The 26,144-nt window shown below is 46.8% G+C and overlaps 1 protein-coding gene across 4 annotated transcripts; it reads left to right on the forward strand.

Moving 5' to 3' along the window:
- Positions 1-2: 2 nt before the first annotated feature.
- Positions 3-25,550, forward strand: asap2b (ArfGAP with SH3 domain, ankyrin repeat and PH domain 2b). Of its 4 annotated transcripts, none has more exons than XM_040124527.1 (28): positions 3-491; positions 4,187-4,259; positions 7,024-7,169; positions 7,315-7,389; positions 8,577-8,626; positions 9,686-9,815; positions 10,364-10,449; positions 10,884-10,959; positions 11,425-11,511; positions 12,568-12,680; positions 12,883-12,952; positions 14,843-14,930; positions 15,046-15,094; positions 15,179-15,345; positions 16,754-16,887; positions 17,745-17,839; positions 17,962-18,151; positions 18,299-18,384; positions 19,079-19,194; positions 19,844-19,911; positions 20,583-20,690; positions 20,778-21,012; positions 21,360-21,458; positions 21,979-22,264; positions 22,380-22,438; positions 22,785-22,943; positions 23,261-23,380; positions 24,598-25,550. In XM_040124527.1, exons 1-28 carry the CDS (start codon positions 366-368, stop codon positions 24,609-24,611), a joined length of 3,105 nt encoding a protein of 1,034 aa, XP_039980461.1. In that variant the 5' UTR covers positions 3-365; the 3' UTR covers positions 24,612-25,550. The 4 variants fall into 4 exon arrangements, with proteins under 4 accessions (XP_039980461.1, XP_039980460.1, XP_039980462.1 ...); XM_040124526.1 differs by having other exon boundaries at positions 22,785-22,924; XM_040124528.1 differs by having other exon boundaries at positions 22,785-22,849.
- The last annotated feature ends 594 nt before the right edge of the window (positions 25,551-26,144 follow it).

A 26,144-nucleotide genomic window follows, 5' to 3' on the forward strand; every position in this document is an offset into this window, starting at 1 on the left:
GAGCTCTCGCCGCCGCCTCCTCCTCCTCTCCGCGTCTCCGCCCCCCCCCCCCGTGCAGTTTCCTCAGGTGACCGCCGCGGGACGACCGGGGACTGTGACGGGACCGTCCGTGTGCTGCCCGGGGCCTCAGCTCTGAAACCTCAGCCCTGCACCCGGAGCGGAACACACGTCGGAGTTCAGCCTCCAGCTATGCGGAGGAGCGCGTACCGGAGCCAGGAGAGGATCTTCGGTTTCTCGCAGTTCGCTTGACTCTGAGTCAGTCCAGGTGTGGCTGCTGTACCTGCGGCTGCGGGTCTGACTCCCTGGGACTTAAGACTGTGAGGGTTTTTCCGCTTTAGGACGGTCTGCGTGGTTCGGGGCTCACGATGCCGGAGCTGATCAGTGTGACAGAGTTTATCGCGGAGACTAATGAGGACTACAAAGCTCCTACCGCGTCCAGCTTCACCACTCGGATGTCCCACTGCAGGAACACGGTGGCTGCCCTGGAGGAGGTAGGACGGCTGACACACACACACACGCACCCAGGGAAATAACCCGAGATGTAACAGCTCAACATGTCAGAAAGGAGCTGAACTACAGGCCAAAGAAAAGACGCAGCTCCCCGCGACGCTGCGCTGGTCTCTCACCACTTCCTTTAGTGAAAACGGTGAATGGAAGTGATCATTTGCTCCGGTTCAGGCTGCAGACGCTGCAGGTCGGGACCCTACAGGCAGGGAGGGGGTTGTAATCTGGGTTTCTGTGGCTGAATGTGCAGATAAACTGTGTTTGGTGTCTCGGCCCTCAAACGCTCCGCATTTCCAGGCAGTAAAAGCCAGAAAAACGCCCGTTTTCCACCGAAAAGAGGAAGAGAGAGACGCACTTCCTCATGGGGCGACAGCGGTTGAGGTCAGCTGGGAGCCAGGTCTCCTGCTGCGCAGCGTGTCGTAAGACAAGGCCCTGCTGCCTCTTTGTGTTGCAACAGGACGCTGATGGGGCAGATTGGTTAACAGCGCTGATATGAGGAACCGGCAGTGAAAGGTCAAAGGTCGGGGGGCGAAGGGATGCGGAGGGGTTCGTGAGGCCGACTCCGTCGGTCAGCGCTGACCCTGACTACCGAAGGGGGTTCCTGCGGCCCCGGTCAGGTTTCCGGGGCCACTGAGAGAAACGTGACCAGGATAAGAACCTTCAGTAGGGCTCAGTCACCCAGAAGACTCCCGTGTCTCTGACTAGGTCTTGAGTCCAGCCGAGTTCCTTCAACATTAGGTTCCTCTACAATCTCGCGCTTAATATTTTAGAAGTGCACCTGACAAAGTGATGTGAGGTTTGTAGAAATCACAAGTCAGGACAGCTTACTGTGTCCTCCTCCTCCTGTTGCATGACGGAGCCTCACCCATCTGATCGAGTCCCAACAGGACCTGCCCCCCCCCCCCACGTGTTTCCCTCCGTCTAGTTCAGTTTTCAGAGCCCCTCTGTGCGCCGGTCTTGTCTCAACACGTCAGCGTGAAGTAAGGCACGGTGCGAGGGGAGCCCTGTTAACCCTGACGCTGCAGTATGATCGCAGCGCGTCGATGACTGGCGGCTTCTGCTCCAGGGAGAGCAAGACGGGCAGAGTCACTCAGAAGTATTTAGCGACATGAGAGCGAATACCAGACGGACGGACAAAGGACTGAACGCCATCAGTGCCTCCGTGTGATGGGCTCGCATGTAAAAAAGCCAATTAGGAGAAAAACACCTGGGTGGCCAGGTTTCCGTAATCCTCTACCCCGACCACAGGGACCAGAGTTCTTGTTTAAGAAACCAGCTTAGTGCTGAGAGCTGGTTCTAATCTGATTACTTAAACTCTTTGGGTTTAGGACAAGACAAGACAAGACTCTCCTGCCGTGGAGTCAGTGATTTACACTGGTGGAGGGGCCCAGTGTTTTCAGCCTCTATCTGTTTCCATTCAGTCAAACTGTCCCATTTAAAGCTGCTGAATCAGCTGAGATCAGCTCCTGTTGCAGCGCAGCCGTGGACGTTCAGTCGACTGACACTGGATCACTGCGATACTGAAGGAAACTTAGAAACAGGAAGATTCTGAATTAAGTTCCGCAGTTATTTTAAGCTGAAGATGGACATCAGAGATAATGGTGTCCTCAGAAAGCGTAGGTCACGCTGAATCTAGAAATATGTGTTTAACGTATGAGTGTTCAGGTCTGACTGAGCCATGACTCAGAAAACTGTTAAGTGTTTTAAAGTATCTTAATAAGCTCCATGAGCTGCAGCTCCCACTGCTGACGGGGTTGATGAGCCGTCAAAACAGTGGCCAAACCAACCTCCTGTTGTTTTTGGGACACCTGCATGCACCCGTCCCTTTCGCCTGACTCAGTGTGGACCTGGTTGTCTGTTAGGAATCCTGCAAAGATTTAAAGACCCAGAAACGGCTTTCACTGCTTGACCAGTTCTTAAACCAAACCTGAACCGGGCTCGGTCGCAGTCACTCAGTCAAACGGCCACTGAGCCTGTGGACCGCCCGTGTCTTTCAGGTGCTGAGTCACCGAGGTGAAGCTGATAAAACAGGTGGCAGCGCGTAGCGTAGCGACGTGGGCGGGGCTACACGACCTATATGTGGAGGATGTCGCTGCCGCCGTCGTCAACACACCCTCACCCTCAGAGGAGAATTGATGGTGACGTGTTGCTGTAAAGAAAGTGTCTGGTTGTAACAGGTACTTTGTTATCAGGGTTAAGTTCCACAACAGCCGGTGGCAGCGTGTCTCTGCTTTAATGCAGCTACGCTTCATCAACACACACAGAGCTGCTGCTGTATTTGAAGACAGGTGCAGAAAAGCGGACTGCTCGACTCCAGGGGGGCTTGAGAGATACTTGAAGGTCTTTAAGGTCTTTCCAAGGGGTTCCAGGGTAGCTTCAGGTTAAGAGGTCTTTGGTGGGTTTCCGTGTGGCTCTTCAGTGTCTCCAGGGGCCTCTGAAAGATGTCCAGGGTTCTCTGGGTTGCTAGAGGACCCGTGAGAAGGTTTTGGTTTATTTTTAATCGTTCCACTGGGCTTTTACAGGCCCCTTGAAGGATTTCGAGGGCTCTTGAAGGGATTCCGAGCAAACCAAAGTTTTTAATGAAAACCTTATAACTTCTGTTTAGTTGATCATCACACACCTTTGGTCTGCAGGTGTGTGCCCACCTGCTGCCGAACCAACTACTTTTACAGGTTGGTTTGCATGAAATCAGCTGATCAGAGCAGGAGCTGCTGACACTCATCAAACTGATTTACATACAGGAACACGAGCGCACAAAAACACCGACTGTTCACGTGGAAGGATTTGGTCGGGGGGATCGGTTCACATCGATATCATTTTACTAAACGAACAAGATCCTGTTTTTTTGCATTTAGATATAGTTTGGTCTGAAACTGTTTCCTGCTCAGACTCGCCCTGCAGGAAGCTGAAACCTTATCACTGACAAATATTTAACTGCTTTGCCAAATTCTAATTAGATAAAGGCGCCAGAAGCAACGGCTGAGCTCTGTTATTCCTACAGTTTACCCTCCAACTTCAACCAGTCCACTGGACTTCTTAATTGTTGCCGTGGGAAGTTAGAGACCGTCTGCAGGTTGATGTGATCACTGAGGTAGCTGGACCCTGGACATCGCCTGTGATGTTCACATCCAGTGTTTTTCCTTTATTTTGTTTTTATTTGATTAAAAAAGCTGCCTTACAATATTATTTTGTATGTATGTTATGAGTGGGGGTGTGGGGGGGGTCACTGTATAGGCCTACTGTGCGGCCTTTTAACGCCCGTCAGTTATTTTACTTCTGGATTTGCAGGTCACGCCATCAGCCGGTGGTTTCTCTTGAAAAGCTTGAGAGTCAGTTTCCTTGTTCATAAGTTTGGCTGGCTTCTCGTTTTTTGGTCGTTCTTTATAAATGAAAGTGATTTTTGCAGCCTGGGTAACATCCCGACCCTGAAGGGCTGTAGTCATACACACAGGCTGTCGGTCTGCACAAAATTTCTTCTGAAACACAACAGGAAAGTCTGATCTTTGTCTGGTCAAAGAGTTTGGATGGTACGGACGGCAGAGAATCTGACCGCAGGAAAGGGACGCTCTCCACAGCGCCGGGTTAAAAACCCGCCGTGGTTCTGGCCCAGAGACAGATGTTTACTGCTCAGCTGAAGGTGCGGCGCAGCTCTTTCTGTCCTGACCCTGTTTGTCCTCCTCAGGCTCTGGACGTGGACCGATCAGTTCTGTACAAGATCAAGAAGTCGGTGAAGACCATCAACACATCTGGTCAGGGTGAGTGACACGGTCTCTCCAAACACAAACGCCTGTCGCCTCCTGTCTGCTCGGGCACGAACCAACGTCCGTTTACAAAATTTAACACTTTTATTTTCTAAATGTTTGTATTGAAGAAACTCACAGTTACATTGAGCACAGGGAGAAAGCATCAAAAACTGGGCCTGTTTACCCCAGAACCTGCTGAAAACTGCCAGTTCTGATTCCCCGAAGCTCAAGGTGACGTTTTCGGACGTCTCGTTTTATCCGACCAACAGAACCAAAATCCAAAGAGATCCAGTTACTGTCCTGTGTGACAAAGCAAAGCATTCAATTCTCACATTTGAGAATTTGGAACCAGCAAACATTTGGCATTTCTGCCCCCAAAAAAGACTCGAACGATGAAACAATTACCAGTAAAGCTGCATATTGATTTTCTGTCCATCCACTAAACAATTAATCGATGAATCGCTGCAGCTCTGGTCGAGATTCTTTTCTTGTTCTTAGGTTTCTACCTGCCCAGATGAGAGATGGTTTGAGATGCAATTTTATCAATGAATGAAATTCAACAAAAGCAGAAACATTAAGTTTGTTTGAGGCACGTTTCAGCTACAAAAGCCAGGTCATTGAAGATGTGCTGGAAACGTCCCGGAGAACGATGGATTGAGTGGTAACGCAGCTGGTGCTTCGCTCCGCTCTGCAGCGTCAGTGCGGTTGGCGGCTTTGTGCTCGGGCGGGTGGAGTCTCCCCTCCAAACATTCCCGTCATACCGAGCTCCTGTCCCAGCCCGCCTGCCTCCAGGACCTACCTGTCTGCCGCGTCTGTAGCGACACAGAGAGGAGGAAGAGACCCGCCGAACGTGTTCGGCGAAGGATCGACTAAATGCTCTCGTTCCTCAGGAGGCTGAGAGAGGAGATGTCTGACATCAGAGACAGTAGAAGCTTTGAACGTCGTGAGACACAAACAGACCAGAGGCGGAAACGGTGAAGCTGCCAAACAAATTCCTTCCATTCAAATAACGTAACATGTATTTACTTTGATTTGGATCCTCTGGTCACACTTACACACACATGAATACAAGATACACTTTCACCGCACACGTCCAAACATGAAGAGACACGTGCACGTGAAAAATGTACATACTGTAAGTACTGTAGTTCTCCCACCGACATGGGCGACTAAAAATCTGCTCCAGGTTCAACCGGGTCCAACTCGTCAGGTTACGTCAGCCGCTGTTTTGTCTTATTATCTAACATGTTGTACAGTGTTTTGTGTATATTGCAGTGTTTTCGTTGGCAGGAAGCTTTGGACGGGAGTCGGCGGCTTCTCTTCATCTCCGCTGTCGACCCAACACCGACGCGTCTTCTGACGACCTAAGAGACGAAGCCTGTCGCCTGCGTTGCAACGTGTCTGCTGGAAATGTAGAGTAGACACAGCTTTAGGGTCAAAACGTGTGAGGGAGTCGACGTGAAGACACCCTGTTCTCTAGGAAGGGCTGCGTCCAACTGGTATTCAGCCTTTAGTCTGTAACATACCAAAAAATGGTGAAGAAGGACAGTTTTTAACAGTCCCCATTTCCCAGAGTCCAGCGTGCCGTCTTCAAATGTCTCCTTTGTCCAAAACCCAAAAATCTTCAGTTTATTATCAGGTGGATAATCATCACAATGTAGAAACCGGAAGAAGAGAATCTTATTTAAAAGATGATTGATTATTGAAATAGCCGCTGATTAGTCTTCAGCAGCTCGACGACCGGGTTGGTGAAAAGTGACGTTGCTGTCGTGTAAAGTTATTTGTGATCATTTGGAGACTTTTCTAACAAGACCAGTGAAGTTAGTTTTACCTCTGACGCTGTTTCATTAGTTCACACGCTGGGATATGTTTTGAAATCTGATCTTGAAGCTTCACAGTCTTTGTCTTTGTCAGTGAACTCGTTCACGACTGAACCGCTCACGCTCGCTGAACCGCCGACCCAGGCAGTCCAGTTTTGCGGTGCGGATTAAAGGCTCAAAGACGGCTTTGTGTCCTCTGCGGGAGATACAGCCGTTTGCTGTCTCGCTTTTTAGTTTCGCCACCTGTAACAGGAGGCTTCCTCTTGGTTCCTCTTCGCTCTCACTCTGGCTTTGTTGCAACAGCTGCAGCACAGAGGTTCACCGTCACATGGGCATCATGGGAAGTCAATACAGAGGGCAGAGAGGTCTCACTCTGCTGCAGAAGTTAAAGTCTGGTGATAAACTCAAACCAACAATCAGTGTAGTGAAAAACTGTCCTTCTTCACCATTTTTTGGTATGTTACAGACTAAAGGCTGAATACCTGTTGGACGCAGCCCTTCCTAGAGAACAGGTTGTCTTCACGTTGACTCCCTCACACGTTTTGACCCTAAAGCTGTGTCTACTCTACATTTCCAGCTGACACGTTGCAACGCAGGCGACAGGCTTCGTCTCTTAGGTCGTCAGAAGACGCGGAGCGCGTCGGTGTTGGGTCGACAGCGGAGATGAAGAGAAGCCGCCCGACTCCCGTCCAAAGCTTCCTGCCACAACAACCTGGAAGCATCTTGACAAGAAAAGGTCTGAGAAAAAGCACAAAACAAAGAGCTGGATCCAGACGAGCAGAGTCCGTCGCCATCCGGATGAATCAACGCCTGAAGTCTGAAACAGCTTCAGCACAGACAGAACTTTACAACCCTCATGAAGGAGGATTCGACTATGTTTACAGTGCGTAAGGTGTCAACCTGAAAACGCACAGGACGCCCACAGTCCGGTATCATCTGTTTTCTGTGTGTCTCAGCTCACGTGGACAGTGAGGAGCAGTACATCCAGTCCATGGAGAAGTTCGGGGACAACTGTGTTAGCCGAGAGGACACCGAAGTCGGCTCCGCCTTCCTCAAGTTCGCTGTTTTCACCAGAGAGCTGACGGCGCTCTTCAAAAACCTGGTGAGGAGCTGAGGCCAAACGCAAGAATCTGAACCTCAAACTTGAAGAGTCACGAGTCGGTGCGGGATTACGGGTCAGTTTTCCCTCTCTGACTGTCTCTAAGACGTCTGAGCTCTGCTTTAACACGACTCCTCTCTTTTTGCAGTTGCAGAACATGAACAACATCATCACCTTCCCCCTGGACAGTCTGCTGAAGGGAGACCTGAAAGGAGTGAAAGGGGTTTGTGTTTCGGTTTCCTCTGTCAGTCTGCAAGCTTCGGACGGCCACAGGGTCTCAGTCAAAGAGTCTCAGAAAGTCTTGAAAAGCCCCCAATTCAGTTCCCTAAAAACAAAAAGGCCTTAGAAGCTTTTGAAAAGTCTGAAACTTCCTGTGCGAAGGTCTTGAGTAGGTTTTCTTGCCTGAAGTAGAATATAACATCCTGATATTTGGTCTCTTTGAGGTCGTTTTTCGGAGCCTGCGGGGCCCAGGGCCCAGGGCCCAGGGCCCCCCCCCATCCCTCGGGCCCCGTAGGCCTGTTCAGTAACCCATACACGGGTCCAGGTCACAATAGTAGATTGATTATATTAGTAGGAATAATTGTGATCCAAAGCTGGGAAATACGGCCAAAAATCGGACGTAAATGTCAATAAAGTCACAAACTCGTTTTCAGTCACGACTGTGAACAAGTATTGAACCTCATTCTCTGCAGCCTTCAAAAGGTTTGAAGAGCTTAAAGTTCACTTGGTGAACACGGCAGAAACGCTCTGATGTCACGGCTTCGTTATCAGTTCATCTGCCGGTGATGTTTCTGCCGTTACCGTTTCCCAGAATCCAACACGACGTCCTCAGGCGTCTCGCTTCGTTCGACCATCAGGCCAACGAGACACACGTTTGGTTTCCGCCTGAAAAATCACACAATTATTCAATGTGTATGCGTCAAATACCCGAAAAATGTCTCTAATATAAGTGAATACTGAGAATTTGACTAATGGACGACTCAGGAAACCCACCAGTGAGTCACAGCTAAAACCTCATAGACACTGAGAAGTCTGAAGTTGTGTCATTGTGTTGTGTAGCTCGGTTTGTTCTATAATCAAAATATGAAAACTGAGGTTTAATGTAACTGAATATTCTAAAGTCTTTTGACCTCTGTGAATTTCTGTCAGTAGTTTTTCTAATCGTCTTCATCTCGTAGAATTTATGTGCCTCAGATCCAATATCACATGTTTCTGCAGCTGTGAAGGACCCAGTTCCCTCCTGCTTTATCAGTTAAAAGAAAACCTCTCACACTCGTTATCATCCAGGAATGTTTCCTGAGTGAGTCACGGGTCAAAGTCCTCTCTCTGTGTGTTTGCTGTTATGAATCAGAGCTGTGATGCGATCGGTCGGAGCTCAGACTAATTATGCGACGTCTCTGCCTCCTTCAGGATCTGAAGAAGCCGTTCGACAAAGCCTGGAAGGATTATGAGACCAAACTGTGAGAGGAACAAAGTCACTTTATCAGTTCTCTGCTTCACACACACACACTTTCTACGCTCAAACAAAACCTCTTCATTTGAGATAAACAACTCAAGTTGGTCCCGAGACCCACTGGTAGCTTTCGAGTTTTTACATTGGAATTAAGGAAAATTTAGATGTAGCCTTCCTTGGTCCATTTATCTCAGAAAAAATCTCCAGTAATCAGTAAGTGATCAAATGTACAGAAGCCGAGAACAGATGTAGGTGCACTCATTTAATTTGATCCGTTTTCTCAAGGTAACGAGTTAATTATTTAGTTTTAATGTGGATTAATGATCTCGTTATCGGATGAAAACAGGAAGTCATTTTCCGAAGACAACGGGATGAACATCTTGTTTTCATAAGGAAACAAAAGACAGTTTTCCCAGGACAACAACTTATCACGAGAAAACTTTGTCAAAGACAACTGTCCCAAGAGAACGGATGAAACGAAACGATTGTAATCATCACAGTTCTGGGCTTCCGTACCTTTCTGCTTTTCCATTCGAGTCAACTGTACAATTATTTACAATTAATTAGCAAATATGTTGTTTTGTTTTTACATTTTTTGATAAGATACTTTTCAACCTGCTTGGCTCCTCCTGCCTCTTCGGTCTCAGTGCTGCAGAGAAGGCACCACATTAAAATCAACAGATCATTAGGTCGTTTTTTCATAAAACTGATCAAACCAGTTCCAGTAATCTAAAATAAAAGACATGAAAATTAAAATGAAATAAAGGACAATTCAAATGAAATAAAAATCTCAAGTCAAAGCAGAATCATCTTTCCTTCCAAATGTCTTGAAAGGAGATGTAGCCGACGTTACCGACTCGGTAAAACTGGTTTAACTTTTTTAATCAGATGTCCTTCTTCCCGATGCCCCACACTTTATTAGTCACTGCCACGTTTCAGAAGACTGATCGGCAGAATTGAACTGCGTCACGAAAAGACATTTGAACACACAAGTAGCACTGCAGGTCGCGCTTTAACATCTCAGCTAGTATTTTCAGAGGCTTAACTTGGCGTCTGACGTCCGCAGAGCGAAGATCGAGAAGGAGAAGAGGGAGCACGCCAAGCAGCACGGGATGATTCGGACTGAGTTCAGTGGCGGAGAAATCGCAGAGGAGATGGAGAAGGAGAGACGACTCTTCCAGCTGCAGATGTGCGAGGTGAGGTCGTACGGAGGTCAGAGATTCTTTTTATTTCTTTTTTTGGCGAGATAGAAGTTTAGATTTTTACGTGTCTCCTTCTGTCTTATGTCGCCGTTAACGTTTCACACCCGCACCCAGTCAGACATTAAAACCCCGGGTGTGGTGTTCTGTGGCTGAGCTGGCGAAATGTTTACGGCACATTTTGCCAGAGTTCAGCCAAACACACTCTAGGAGCTCCCTTGAATTTGAATTTAAAATAAAGGTCAGGGACCAAAGTTTGGTCAAAACCAAACAATGGACAATGGTCAACAATTGATTTGTCTGTCAATCAAAAAGAACAGGGCGGAGCCAGCTATTTGATTGGGTCGTCACTCAAATAAATAAAAATCAAAGTTAAAAGGAAGCAGAGTTTTAAAATTGGATAATTTCACAGTTCCTTGGTTGCATGAAAAGCTTCGCCTGTTTTCATTATCATGAATTTTTCTACCACAATGTGTTATTTATTTATTCAGTAAGACTGGACGGACAGAAAAGGATGAACTTTGGTGTCTGGCTTCTCTTCGCAGTATCTCCTCAAAGTGAACGAGATCAAAGTGAAGAAGGGCGTGGACTTCCTCCAGAGCCTCATCAAGTATTTCCACGCTCAGTGCAAGTACGTCACAAAAACGCTCGGTCCACGTCCAAAACCTGTTCACATGAGTCAGAGACGCACCGGACGTCACTCATCATTCAGCATCTCCGCAGGGGACAGCAGGGAACTGTCCACCTTAAATGGTTTGGTCTAGTGTGAATCTGAGATGCAGTGGTCAAACTTAATTCATAATGTGCACAAGGTGATGGAGAATTCAGACTATGAACGTGGAACAAGTTATTTCCACATTGTTTTTCTTAATCTTTCCACAAAATGTTAATTTCCTTCAACAGCAGCAACGATTATTACTCATTTAGACTCGTGCTTTTTATGTATTTGTTCATTTTTCTACATTATTTCTGTACATAAGTGGTCGTTTTGTGCAGGTTTTTAAAAAGCGTGCGCATCTATTCCTCAGATTTCCCACTAACGTGTTTTCTCGTGTCTGTGTCCAGCTTTTTCCAGGACGGACTGAAAGCTGTGGAGAGTCTGAAACCCTCCGTGGAGAAACTGGCTACAGACCTGACCGCGGTGAGGACGGGGTTCAAGCTGGCATTGAAGGGTCATTTCACCCAAAGTGTCTCTGCGTGCCCCTTTTCCTTTAACCGATATTAAACTGTAATGTCAGCTGCCTTGGAGGTAGAAAGGGAAACCTTAAAATCCAAAACACGACGCTGGGCTTCAGACGGGTGTCGTCACTGGTGTAAATATGATTTGTATTATATTTCCATCAGCGTCATAACATGTTATGTTCTCTATATAAAACTATATCAGTTAACATGAGCTCCATCCTGACCAGCCACAACATTAAAAGTCCTGCTTTCACAGTGGTGCATCAGTAACAAGGATCCAATTATGAATGAGTATAAAACTGATTTGGATTGTTCTGCGTGATGGGATACTTTTGAGTGCATTTTGTCTCTGACACACTTTCACTTGAATGATTTGAAAACTTCCCCTGCCACCGATTTCCGTCCGTCCCTCCGTCTCCCTCAGATTAAACAGACTCAGGATGGCGAGAGGAAACAGCTGGCTCAGCTCCGAGACGTCCTGAAGGCTTCCCTGCAGTCCGAGCAGAAAGAGGTGGGAAACCGACCTTTGCACAAATTAGTCTTCTCTCACTCTTGTCTGAAATCATGTCAGATTTATTGTTCATTTGATGAGACCTGGTTGTTTATCACTGAAAGAAAGAAAGAGAGGTCACCGGGGACGACAGAACCGTCAACCGATGACCTCCAGCTGCTTAACTACGTGTGCTGCGATGTGGGAGGGGTTTTCCCAGCAGCCTCTGCTTCTAAACGAAGTCCAGTTAGCTTTCTCATAGACAGTGTAGGTGGCCGACGTGAACCTCTCCTGGTTCAATCATCAATACCAAAGATTGACAGCTGTGTTAGAAGATATCTGGTTCCCTGACGAAAAACCCAAAGGTGCGGACGTAAAAACTGAACTACGACACCCAGGGTGCATTTCACCGAGAAACGCGTATTCATCAACCTTAAAATTCTTCTACGCAGCGAGTTGAAGTTAAAGGTCACACCGCACAATAAATTGACTTTACTGCCTGCAGCTTAAATTAATTCACTTTTTGATTCTGGGACAGCTTTTCGATGATTTCAGCAACTCAGGCGCCAGCTGTAGTTCACACATTCAACGACAAAGCATTCGGATTTTTCGATTGGCTTCTTCTCAATAGCAACAGTAGCCAAGGCCTATGGGCAGAGGTTAAAGTGGGCTGGAACGATCCAGAACGGTGTTCCGGCACCTTCCATTAGTACGGCCGGTGGAGCGTGAAAGAATCCGTAGAGTCTGTACCGGCATGGGAGCGAGCCGCAGACGTGTTCTGGGGCGGTGCTCCCTGACATGGGTCCGTGTTGTGTTCACCCCCGTGCTTGTCCACTCGCCCCATTTCTGAGCAACAAAATGAGCTTCTCCAGAAGAAAGAGCCAAACCCGCTGCTGCTGATTTCCATGAAAAGTCCCGACCTCCAGAGCCTTTCCCCAGACGCCACGCTCGGGACGAACCGTACATCAGGATGTTGTTTGTTCGGATTGTGTCTGCAATGAAAACTGCCGCCCCTAGGGGGCGATATCAGGGCTTTAGGTTATAGATACGCAGGTCAACGTTCGGTTTGTGTCCCAGACTTCACAGGACTCTCAGGCGAAGCAGAACGCAGGCTACAGCCTCCATCAGCTGCAGGGAAACAAGGCCCACGGGACCGAACGCTCCGGAGTCCTCTACAAGAAAAGTGAGGGGTGAGTGAACTCCACGTCCCAGAATCCCTCTCTGTAGAGCTCACACCAGCATGGCTGACATCCCTCCCCCTGCGGGTTTAATCCCTGATTTCGTCTGTCTTGTTGTTCAGAGTTTGGAAACGAACGTTCCTTTAGCTTGTGTTTGGGAGTTCCGACTCACGTATGTCCTTAGTAACACGCATGTGAACGCTCTCCTCCTCAGACTGAGGAAGGTGTGGCAGAAGAGGAAGTGCTCGGTGAGGAACGGTTTCCTGACCATCTGCCACGGCACGGTAAGATGCCAGACCCTCTCCTCCTGTTGGCCCTCCTGCATGCCATGCTCCCGCCCTCCTGCTTGCATGCCCAATCAGAAGTCTCTTTATGGGTTTACAGTTTAAATCAGCTGGAGACAAACAAGATCTGGATTTTTTTTTTTATTTAGCTCCTTATTTTTTTTCCTTCTTTTTGTTCCTTCTGTCTTTTATTTTGAAGTTTTTACACGAAGAGTCAAACGGCCGATCAGGACAGAGCAAGCAGCAGAGGAAGCGAAGGAGAAGGAGAAGGAAGAGCATAAGAAAAAGGATGACAGAGAGAAGGGTGGGAAGAGGACGAGTTTTGGTTTAAATTTGGGGGGGGGGGGGTGATTTCAGCCTCTCGTCTCTGCTTCAGCTTCAGCTTTTAAAAGGTTTCTGACATAAGCAGCAAATACATTAATACATACTTTCACATTTATGCAGCTGTGTAAACCGACAGTGTGCAGCAGCAACGTGGTCAAATGTAAAAGATAAAGAGATGTTTCTTGGTCACCAGTGAAATATTTCAACAGCTACAGTCGACATTTTAACGACATCCGTCCTGGACATTCATGGTCCTAAGAGGATGAGTCCTAATTGTTCTGTTGATCTCTTTTTCTGTAGCACCAGCTTCAGGACAAAATCTTTACTTTAATTCAAGAAATACTGCGGTGAACTGTTTAGATCTAATTCCCGCTCCCCAGAGGATGAGCCCTTTAGATGTAAATGACTCTATGATCTTTCCTTCAGCCCCTTCCTCAGGACAGACTTCTAGCAAAATATCTTTGCGACCTGTTGCACACATTACTCCTACATTTGTTGTGGATATTCATGGTCCCCAGAGGGTGGTTTGAAAAGACTCTGCATTTGCTGGTACATCGCTGCGTTTCTTGCAGCTTCGCTGCCTCCCGTAGGTCAGTGGGATAGTGCCACACCACTGGCAGGACTGTGTATCGTGTCACCTTTCCGCAGCAGTACTGCACAGGATAACATTCATTCACCTAAATAAAACTTGTACACAAGAAATATTAAATTCTGAGGGTCAGACTGCCACTAACTGTCCTGATCCCGATCCCGATCCCGTTCCTGTTCCCTTTTGATTCACCTTCACACCACCTCTTTTTTTTTTTAAGCAGAGCCGCTACCCATTTTGTTACCGCGCCCATAAACACATTGGGGACGCAGCCCTCCCTGATTAAATCTGGAAAACGTCACCAGCTGAGATTAGAGAGGCGACCTCAGTGAGCACTTTTAAAAGTCCATATAAAAACCTCCATATACAAACTGACCTACACTTATTTATTTGTTTATTGTACACAAAGTGAATTTTAATGTCCAAATTTTTAACCTCTACTTTAAACGTCGTTATTTATTGAACATCTCGTTTCTACTTGACTCAAACGCCTGTTATTTTTTTTCCAAATATCTCTGGTGCTGTTTTATCATTGCTTGTTGTTTTATTGTCTCTTTTCTGTCCAGCACCTTGAGTTACAAGCTCCGTGTGAAAAGTGCTATAAGATGAACTAAACTTGGACCTGGAGATAACCAGGACTGTTGTAACGTTTGCAGAGAATCGTGTCCTAATGTTTTAACTACAGTTGAAGCTGATTTCAGGGCCTTTAAGGTGCTGAGGTCTCATCTAATAAACGTATTAAACACAGGACAGAAGTAAAGCGCTTGTGGGAGATTTCGTCCAGGAGATAAATTAATCTTATTCCCAGGTTTTTAAAAATACAACACAAGCGACGAATACAACACATTTTTGTGTCGTGCGAGAGCCTCCTGTCTTCTTTTATGACGACACGAACACTGCGTCCGTGTCTGTCTGTGGACACGCTGCTGTCCCCTCCTGCTGTGCTCTCACCCGTCTCCCTGCTCCTTGTCTCGCAGGCTAACAGGCCTCCGGCCAAACTCAACCTGCTCACCTGCCAGGTGAAGAGGAATCCGGACGAGAAGAAGAGCTTCGATCTGTTCTCACGTACGCTGCAGATACACCCTGCTCACATGTCAAAATAACATGTCGTTCACACAGCCCGTTGTCTCTTTGTCTGATTTATGTGGCGTCTCGTCTCCCGTCTCTTTCCCTCCCTCAGACGACAGAACCTATCACTTCCAAGCCGAGGACGAAGCAGAGTGTCAGGTGTAAGTAGTAGAAAGTTGGACCTGCAGCTCCTGCCCTCTGAGCTCGGTGCCAGTGTCTGATCTGAAGTGTTTGTGTTTGTCCAGATGGGTGTCGGTGCTGCAGAACAGCAGGGAGGAGGCGCTGAACAAGGCCTTCAAGGGAGATCAGAACGAAGGAGAGAACAACATCGTCCAGGAGCTGACCAAGGCCATCGTAGGGGAGGTGAAGAGGATGAGCGGCAACGACAGCTGCTGTGACTGCGGAGCGGCCGGTCAGTACTGCTGCTACTACTACTGCTAATACTGATACTACTACTGCTACTGCTACTATGCTACTACTGCTACTGCTGCTGCTACTACTGCTACTGCTACTATGCTACTACTGCTAATACTGATACTACTACTGCTACTGCTATTATGCTACTACTGCTACTGCTACTATGCTACTACTGCTAATAATGATACTACTACTGCTACTACTGCTACTATTAATACTGCTACTACTACTGCTACTGCTACTACTACTGCTACTGCTACTACTACTACTACTGGTGCTAGTACTACTACTATTACTGCTACTGTTGCTACTACTACTGCTGCTACTGCTACTGCTACTACTACTACTGGTGCTAGTACTACTATTACTGCTACTGTTGCTACTGCTACTGCTACTACTACTACTGCTGCTAGTACTACTATTACTGCTACTGTTGCTACTACTGCCGCTGCTACTGCTACTACTACTACTGGTGCTAGTACTACTATTACTGCTACTGTTGCTACTACTACTGCTACTGCTACTACTACTACTGCTACTGCTACTGCTACTGCTACTGCTACTACTGCTACTGCTACTACTACTACTGGTGCTAGTACTACTACTATTACTGCTACTGTTGCTACTACTACTGCTGCTACTGCTACTACTACTACTACTACTACTGCTACTACTGCTACTACTACTACTGCTACTGCTACTACTACTGCTACTACTGCTACTGCTACTGCTACTACTACTACTACTGCTACTGCTACTGCTACTGCTACTACTACTACTGGTGCTAGTACTACTACTATTACTGCTACTGTTGCTACTACTGCCGCTACCACTGCTACTGCCGCTGCTACTGAGATTCAGGATCCTCAGCAGTTCTGCAGTAGCACCTCCCAGTAACCTGGTGTGTACCTGTACTGAACAGACAGTACATTCCTCAGCTGCCGGTCAGACCAGTTACTGTAGGAGAAGAGTTTCAGTGTCACAGCTGCAGGTAGTAAACAGCTCCTGAGTTTCAGCTGTCTCTCTCTCTCTGCCTGTCTCCCTCTCTGCCTCTCTCCCTCTCTGTCTGTCTCTCTCTCTGCCTGTCTCCCTCTCTGCCTGTCTCTCTGTCTCTGAAGGCCCTGAAAACCTATTTCCTAATCAGCTTCTTGTTATGGGAGATGATGGCCCCCACCTCTGCTCTGTGGTTGTTTTGTAGCTGATGTTAGATTGTATTTTCTCTGCCTTTCTGACTCCTCTCACTTGAACCTTGTTGTTTATTTTTTCACGAACGTTTAACGTTATAGAGAAACAGTTGAGATTTAAAACGGCCTCTTCAGTCTGATCCATTCTGCTGCAAATGTTTATCAGTGGAGATTTTATAGTAGAGGTCTATGTAACACCCCCCCACCTCGTGCCCTCAGGCCCCACCTGGCTGTCCACCAACCTTGGGGTGCTGATCTGCATCGAGTGTTCGGGGATCCACAGGGAGATGGGGGTCCACTACTCCAGGATCCAGAGTCTGGACCTGGATGTCCTGGGAACCTCCGAGCTGCTGGTGAGTCCCCTTCACTGTCCCCAGAGGACTGAGGGGAATCAGAGTGTCGAGGCAGGGCAGACCGATGCTGAGCGAATCGCAGTTTTCTGTCTGTGGGTTTGTTTGTTTTTATTTTCAATTGGCTATTATTTGGGCCTGTGTTAGGAAGTAAACATTTGAGATTTGAGCAAAAAGTCAAAATATTTTGAGAAAGAAGTCAGTATTTTAAGAATAAAGTTGACGGTTTACAAGAAAAAGTCTTCATATTTTGACAAAACCATAATATCTTGAGAATAAGGTTGGAAATTTTAATCAACATTTTCTCTTTTAAGCTTTTTCTTGTTCGCTGACTTTATCATGTAATATCAGGATTTCATTCTCAAACATCGTCCGTATGTTATTCCACCCTCTGTTTCTTTTTAGATCCTGCTTTCAGTGGTTTTTGTCGCTGTTGTTTTTTATTGTGTATCAGGGTAGTGACAGAATGTACTTTATATTAAATTATATTGCTAAAAATATGAATTAATGGCAGTTTACTTGACAGAATTTGTTTAGAATTTATGCCATTAAACTTTATAATCCTACCATTTTTGTTAACGACATGCTCATTTTTAGTAAGAACATTAAAAACATTTATTCATAAATAAATACCTCGACTGTTACTAGTAAACTGTCCTTCTCTTGCATGTAGGAATCTACAAAACCGCATCAAAAAATCAAAATCAAATACATTTCCAATAGTACAGACCTCAGTATGTCTGAGCATATAAAGAGAGTAGAGATGTACATTATATGTGGGACAAGCAGAAAGCATGAAGATGTGACCGTTTCAGTCCAGTGGTGAATCCGCCTGATGTTGCGCGTTTGTTGTGTTCTAGTTGGCCAAGAACGTAGGAAATGCCATATTCAACGAGATCATGGAGGCAGATCTGTCGGCGCAGGACGTGACCAAACCGGATCCGAGCAGCGACATGTGAGTGACGGTCACGCAGGCGGATTTTTCATAGAAAACTACGGCTGAAAAGGAAGAAATCCAAAAGCCGATTAAATCCCGACGACTAACTCCGTCTCTCTCTGTGCTCTGGTGGTTTCCAGGCAGATGAGGAAGGACTACATCACAGCCAAGTACACAGAGAAGCGCTTCGCGCAGCGGCTTTGTGCCGACGCTGCGTCCAGACTGCAGGTTCTATACGAGGCCGTCCGGAACAGAGACATCCTGTCTCTGATCCAGGTCTACGCCGAGGGAGTGGACCTGATGGAGGCCGTCACACAGCCCAACGAACACGTACGACTACAGTGATTTACAGTCATCTGATGGTCAACCCAGTGAAGTTGCTCACGTTGTGGCCTGTGTATTCAGCTTGATGGGGTTCAACCCTCACTCCATCTGCGTGAGTCGAGGTTTCACCGAAGGTCTGTTTGTTCCTGTCAGGAACCCGGAGAGACGGTGCTCCACCTGGCGGTCCGAATGGTCGACAGAAACTCGCTCCACATCGTCGACTTCCTCGCTCAAAACAGGTAACTGCTGCTCGTCATCGCCGTCGGGTGAAAAGGTCAAAGGTTGTCAGCGGCCTGTGGACCTCTACCAAAGCCGCCGCACGGTGTCGGGAATGTTATTCTGTGTTTCCACAGGCGCCGGTTTATTCTGCTGCCTGTCGTTGCTCCTGCCCACACTGACTGTGAACTGATCCCTTCCGCCTGCAAATCCAGTTGGAGCGATGTAGGGACAAAATCCACAGTCGTAGATAAACCAAATCAATTTCAGTGTCTACCAAAGTTACACTTTCTTTGGTCCGAAAAGTCCTCCTTTGTGTTTTCTTTCTCAGCAAGAAAACCGGACAAACAAACGAGGGAATTCTGTTCTGAAAAGAACGAAACTTTGGAAAAGACCCACTGGGTTTGACGAGCTCAGACTGCTGGAGCCTCAACTTACCTCTGGCTAAAGTTTAAGTTGCATTTTTACACAGAACGAACACTGCAGATTTTGTCCCACATTTCTTGCATTGGACTCGCACCAGAAAGGGTTAGGGTTAGGGTTAGTTCACAGCCAGCACGGACAAGAGTAACAACAAAAACAACCATAAACTGTTTCAGTTTACACTTGGGCGAATGTGAGCTTATCCTTTAATTACCCCGAGCAGCCTTCAGCCTGCAGACAAGGGAAGTAATGACTGCTCTGGTTATAGGTTATACTAACCTGCGTGTGTTTCAGCGTTAACCTGGACAAGCAGACGGCCAGAGGAAGCACGGCGCTGCATTACTGCTGCCTGACCGACAACAGCGAGTGTCTCAAACTGCTGCTGAGAGGAAAAGCTTCGGTCTCCATCAGTAAGAACGCACACAGGAAGATAAAACCGTCCCACGCACACAGAGGACACGCGTTAACAAAACGGGACGTCTGTAGAGTTATGCCGCACTCGACTAATGTCGGCGGAGCGAGAGGAAAACAGGGAACCCCCACGTTCCAGTAGTTCGACTGGGGACCGGTTGTCCGCTCCCATTGCCAGATACAAACAGTGTATATGTAGCTTCTCTTCACCAACTGGCAGATACAGCAACTGGGAATCTTTTTCTCAGCTCAGCTCCTTGGAGTTATGATCTGAACAGTTCGATGCCAGTGCAGCAGCATTAACAAAATAAGGCTCATTTTTTTCCACATAAGCACCTAAATTATTCGTCGTTCATGGTCCCCAGTGGATGAATCTTACAGACGTTGGTAGAGATCCACTGAATTCAGTTCCACAAATGGGTCGACGCTTCTACGTTAACGTGCCAACTGTACATATGTAAACATGGGATTGGCAGACTAACATGCTAGTTGTTAAACATCCAGTTGCCACCGACCTTTCATTCTTTGTATTGATGGATGGTAAAGAGCTGAGAATCCATCAAACAGTTTAGTTTTCTCATGTGTAAGGGCAGCTTAGTTTTGTTTCCAAACGTCTCGGTTTTCCGTGAAATTCATTTTTCTCCACAGCGAACGAAGCCGGGGAGACGCCGCTGGACATCGCCAAACGTCTCCGACACACTCGGTGTGAAGAACTGGTGAGAAGACAAATCACACTGTCCACTTCTCCTTGTATTTGGGCGAGATGAGCTCTTGGTTCAGTTTAGTGTTGTCTCATTAGCACAGAAGCTCCAATCGGTTTTTCAACCAAAGTTCAAAAAGAATTGAAGTGATATTAACAACCGTCAAATGGTAATGCATCAGGATGAACCCTGAATCATTTCATTCATTCATCTCCACACTGAAGTTTTAGAATTAATACATTTCTGTGTAGGTGTGATGAAGTAATCTCCACTTGAAGGTCCACTTACTAGCTTTCTTTAGAGCTTTGACGACCATGAGATGCAGCAGAAAGGTCAGAAAAAAGCCAGTAAGTGGGCCTTTGAGTTGAAATTTTTTCGTCATACATATTTTGTTTTTTCTGTTATTTCACCACAGTTATAATAAGTAATAACGAGTAACATCGAAAGGGTCCAAAATGGTTTTTATTGCCTTTTATCCGTTTCATTCTTTATATTTCAGTTCTGTCATTTCTGTTCTTCATCTTCTTCTGCCTGTTTTACTGTTTTTATATCTGTCGAGTCTCATCATCAGCTTGCAGGTGGCCTGTGAGTTTACCTATGTGTAAGCTGCTGCACAAATAAAGTGTGAGTCAGGGTTTCGTCTGGTATCAACAACGGTGTTGTGTGTGTGTGTGTGTGTGCCTCAGCTGAATCAGGCTCAGACCGGGAAGTTTAACGTCCACGTTCATGTCGAGTACGAGTGGCGTCTCCAGAACGAGGACCTGGATGAGAGCGAGGATGAGATGGAGGACAAGGTGAGCTGGCGTTATCTGATCAGGTCAAACCGCATGTAGAAACGTTCAGGACTTGTACCAGACCGCTTTCTGTGCGTCCTCCCGCAGCCCATCCCCAACCGTCGCGAGGAGCGTCCGGTCAGCTGCTTCGTGCCGGGCAGCGGCCCCATGCAGCCCAACCTGGCGGCGCTGGCCCGGGACGCCGCCTGCCTGATGCGGGACAAACAGAGGCCCCAGGTCCCCAGCACCATAATCAGCAACGAGACCTACGGCACCGTGCTGGACCTCAGCCTGCTGCCAGTGGGGCCGACACCCCCGCTGCCACCCAGAGCGCCTCACAGAGGTCAGAGGATGTGGGGGAGTGGGTCTTTGCATTTTCCAACCGGGATCCTGCTCTTTCGGGCCCTAAACGACTGCATGTAAATTATTGGGGGGGTTGAGGGGCCAGAGAAGGTGGAGGGTAATGTGTTATTTGTTTTCGGGTAGTCGGACTTTTAGTTTTTTTTAAATTCAGAGAGAGGAGTACGACATGATCCTTTGAAATAGTTTTTTTAACCCGAACCATTAAACTTGGATCCGTTTCGGCAGCCGCCACAGTTGATGGATGCGCCGGTCGGTGCAACCACTCAGCGAGACGCTTCATGTGCTCAGAAATGCTGAGATGTGAGGTTTTGTTTCCCTCCTGATCAGGTCACAGTAAACCTGCTGCCATGGAAACGGTGGGAAGACAGCGGTCGTCCTCCGACCCCCCCAACCCTCAAACGCCCGAGAGGAACTCCTCCATGTATGGTGAGTTAGCTCCTCGCTGCCTGACGAGACAGATAAATGGTCAGGCCTCTTTCTTTCTTTTTTTTGGGGGGGGGTCTTCTAGTGTCTCTTTGTGGTTGTTTTTGTGAACGATGTACAGACTTACTTTGCCCTGGGTTTCGCCTGCAGCCTGACCTGCAGACAGAACTCGGGGCTGACATTTTTGTGCCAATATTCTCCTCAGTGAAGCTAAAACTGAACATTAATCAAATATTAGACATGGAGAGAAAGGACAGTGTTCTGTTGAGTGCACGTACCGTATTTATCTGTATCAACAAAACTGAGTGTGGTCAGTGTGTCAGTAGTGATAATAATAACTATACAGTTTTATTGGACTGGCTGTAATTTGGAAAGTTTGATATGACAAATTCCATACTATGTTATTTTTCTAGATTGATGTAAATATATAAACTCTAGAAAAATAACACTCACCGTTCATGTACTTGATGAACGAGGTCTTCCTGGTTAACGTGTCTGACTCAGATCTCTCCTCCTCTCCCAGTTCTCCCAGCACCTCCTCCTCCTCCTCCAGTAAACAAGAAGTCCAGTATGTTGGAGTCCAAGACCGTGTCAGCCAGGAACATCCCCCTCCCTCCTCTGCCTCCTCCACCATTACCAGGACTCTCCCCCGCCCCCCCAGTACCACCGGTCCCACCACCGGCCTCCATCCCACCACCGCCCCACTACAAAGCTCCACCTCTCCCCCCACCAGTCCCCTGCCACCAGCCCAGCAGACCACCAGGACCATTGAGACCCAAGTCTCCCAAGTCTCCTAAATCACCCAGCGGGTACGTACTGGTCTGTACTGGTCTGTACTGGTTAGATAAGATCGGTATCGGCCTGTTAGACTGAATGTTACGACTGTGGTTTTTTATCAGTTGACTTTATTATTACCGATTTCAGATCAGTGAAACATCCTCCACAGAGACCTCCTGTCAGGTCTGGATCTGTGGACAAACGAGGTACAGGCACACACACACACACACACACACACACACACACACACACACACACACACACACACACACACACAACCTACATAAGTAACCAGACATTAAAGGATAAGAGATGAAATGCTAGTTCCTGTCCCGCATATTATGTCAAACCTGACTCTGAGGGTAATTACAAAAAACAAACCTATTCCTTTCATGTATTTTAAACATATTTCTCTTCTCACCAACCGTCAGCATCAAAGAAACCTCGTCGATAAACATCCTTCTGTTTGCAATCAATCTTAGTTACGGGCTGAACTGGTTATGAAATGAAGCCTCTCGGGCTGATGTTAGTGTCCTTTCTTTTTCTCTGTAGGTCCTCAGGCCAAATCCCCCCACAGTCCGGCTCCTCCCACACCCAAACCCAGAACCAACTTCTCTGTAAGTCCTCAGACACAACAGCAGCACCAACAGAGGTCAGAGGTCAACGCTGAGGGTTCCATACAGTCAAATGAGGCAGGGACAGCTCGCCAAAGTACACCCGCTTTTCCTCTCGTTTGTTACGCTAGGGCTCAAAATCTCTGACACAGAGAGGGTGAGAGTTTCTCATTATGATCCTCAGACTCTCCCTTCTGCCTGGAGACACCTGATGTTTGAAGTCCAGCAGTTATTAACTTTCAGACCACAAAATACCGAATCCAAATAATTATGGACTGATTGATTCGAGTACCAGGAGAAGTGAACACCAGACTCTATAAATTTCTGGTTTTGTCGATGCAGTTTGGTTTAGTTTATTGGAGCCTTACTGTACGTACAGTGTTTAATGTGAGTTTACTGTGTGTGTGTGTGTAGAAGCAGAAGCCTCAGAGGGTAAAGGCCATCTACAACTGCTGCGCCGACAATCCGGACGAGCTGACGTTCACCGAGGGGGAGGTGATCGTGGTGGAGGGGGAGGAGGACAGCGAGTGGTGGGTGAGTGGGACCATGGATTTTTACCTCAAAGTAATCGCTGCCGCGTGAACGTGTGCCACATACCAACGAGTCACGTCAGTTTTATGTATCTAAAAATCACCCATTCGTTTAAAGGGTCTGTAGGACGTAGTCGGCTTTTAGATGGAAGTCAGACCGGAGTTAAATCCGCGTACGGGGCTGCGTTGGCGGAGGTGTGTTGTCTCAGGTACCGGTGGGACAGAGAAGGTTTAAAATACTCAGACAGAAGTTCACAGCTCTGGAAAGTTATCAAGACAGCAGTTATCAGTAGTTTATCTGTCGTCATGACGATCACAGGTGAACGGTGCGGAGAGAGAGAGGCGAGTTACTGAGGTTATGATACCAAAGAAGAAGAAGAGCGTTCTCTTGGTTTCTCCTGAGGTCCTTAGTTACCACACTGTGAAAACACTTCGTTACAAGTAAAAGTCCTGCATTGAGATTGTTACATAATCAGGAAAATGTACTTTAAGTATCAAAAGTAAAAGTACTCGGTTACTGTAATATCATCAGATTACTGTTATCAGTGATGCATTAAAGTGTAAACAGCGTTTTACTGTTGTAGCTGAGGTGAAGCTAATTCAAAAGCTCCTCACACGTTTTGAGCGAATGAGTCTGTAAAGTAGCTGCGGCCGTCAGATAAATGTCCAATACCTCCCTGTGAAATGTGGCGGAGTACAAGTAGAAAGAAAGTAGAGTACAAGTACCTCGAGTTTGTTCCTGGGGGCAGTACTTGAGTAAATGTACTTAGTTACTTTCCACCTCTGCCGCTGACTCATTTCACATCAGTTTCAGGCTTTAAGGTCATTGGAGGTGAGCGCGTATCTGACAGGACTCTCTGTGGCTCACATGCTGCATGGAGAGACTTTTACTGGATAGTCACTAATCAATCGATCGATCAGTCCAAGTCAGACCCTTACCGATCACTTCTGCGTCTGTACGAGGGCTTTTCAACCGATCGCACCACGTGACTCGGGCGTTTCTTCAGACCTGAAACCACCAGTACTGGGTCCGGAGCTGCTGTGCATTCGCTCAGCCACAGTTTTGAAGTACTTGTACTTTACCTGAGTATTTCTATTTTGAGCTACTTGTGCTCCGCTACATTTCAGTGGGGAATATTGTACTTTTTACCACATCTATTTACCAGGTCTAGTTACTTTTCGTGTGTTCTGTCCGTGACTTTCCTCTCCGCTGGGTTTCAGATCGGTCACGTTGAAGGAGAGCCGAGCAGACGAGGAGCTTTTCCTGTCACCTTCGTTCACTTCATCACAGAGTGACGTCGGGCGTGAACCCAGGCGATTCCCGCCGCCTGTTGTTTAACAGCGCGGCTCGGTCCGGGCGGAGACGAGCGGGACGAAGACTCGGAGTCATCCTCCTCCGGAGCGACGAGGAGGCTCGAAGCCGAGACCCTGAATCTAAAAGAACTGAAACAACAGAGTGAAGCTCCCTTTCCTTCCACCTGACACCTTCTGTCAAACTTCTGCTCTCAGATGATGAAAATTTAAAGCCTGAGAGCTGACGCCATCTTTACAAACTCGTGTCGTTGTTCGGACTCTCAGAACTTGATTTTAAATTCTGTCGGAGATCTCCAAGTTTCCAAAGATCCCAAATCTGTCTGCCTGAATTTTGTGCAAAAATATGTTTAAAATGATGCAACAGAAATAAAAAAAACATGGAGTGTTGAGTGAATCTCAGTGGAAACATCACGGAGCCTCAGTGAAGAGCTGCAAACACGCGATACACTCTGTGGCCAAAAGTATGTGGACAGTGGAGGCTGCTGTAGCACCACAAACATATGTTTCACTGTCACACGTGGAGCTGTCCTCATACTTTCGGCCATGTGGGGTGTATGATAATGGTAGACGGAGTCAGAGGAAAAATGTCAAACCTCAGATCTGTGAAACAGCATCTGCTGCTGGTATCAAACCTGTGACGTTACAGCCCAGAAAAGCTCTGATCTGATCTGTGATCTGTTCTGCTTCTGAATGTTTGGATGACGAGTGTCCGTGACTCCAGTTTGGACCGGAAAACACGGTGCAGGTGATTTTTATTGGTTTAACTTGTTGGCTGAAGGGTTGCAGGGAAACTCACTGTATTAGCCGGGGGGTAAAATATCAACGTCCATGTTGATTTGACTGTACTCTCATGTTCTTGTATCACATGGAAAACATGGAATTCCTCCTTTAACACTCGGTTCATGTGTTTTTGTGATTTTTTTCTTTTTTGGTTGCTCTGGTAAAAATCATTTTGCTCTTATCATAATTCTCTGTTTATTTTTATTTAATTTTCTTATTTCTGCCATTTCTCCATTTTCTTTATATTTCTTCTCTTTTTTCTTAATTTCATCCCTTTGCCCTTCCCTCCCATCTCCCCTTTACTTTTATTTGTTCCCCTCTGTCTTTCTTGTTTTTTTTTCCCCCTTTTCCACGGTGACCTCTTCAAATATCTTGTTTTGTCCAAAGCCCAAAAATATTCAGTTTACAATGACATAAAACAGAGAAAAGCAGTGAATTAGTGGAGTTTTTGTTTGAAAACAAAATAGTTTAATTTTCTGTCGATCATCTAAACCAGCAGGTACAGCCCCCCTGAACTGAATGTTAGATTTTACAGTTGTTTTCATACAATGCGCAGCGATCCCAGAATAATCTCTTTAAAATCTTCTTGTCAGTGGTTTGGAGGAAGTTTCCATACCCCCATGCAAAGTGGCAGAAGCTGGACGTTTCAGTCATTTATCCAGCAACTGTTGACT

The sequence above is a fragment of the Xiphias gladius genome, chromosome 4 (genome assembly GCF_016859285.1).
Source record: "Xiphias gladius isolate SHS-SW01 ecotype Sanya breed wild chromosome 4, ASM1685928v1, whole genome shotgun sequence".
In the NCBI taxonomy this organism is placed as follows: domain Eukaryota; kingdom Metazoa; phylum Chordata; class Actinopteri; order Istiophoriformes; family Xiphiidae; genus Xiphias; species Xiphias gladius.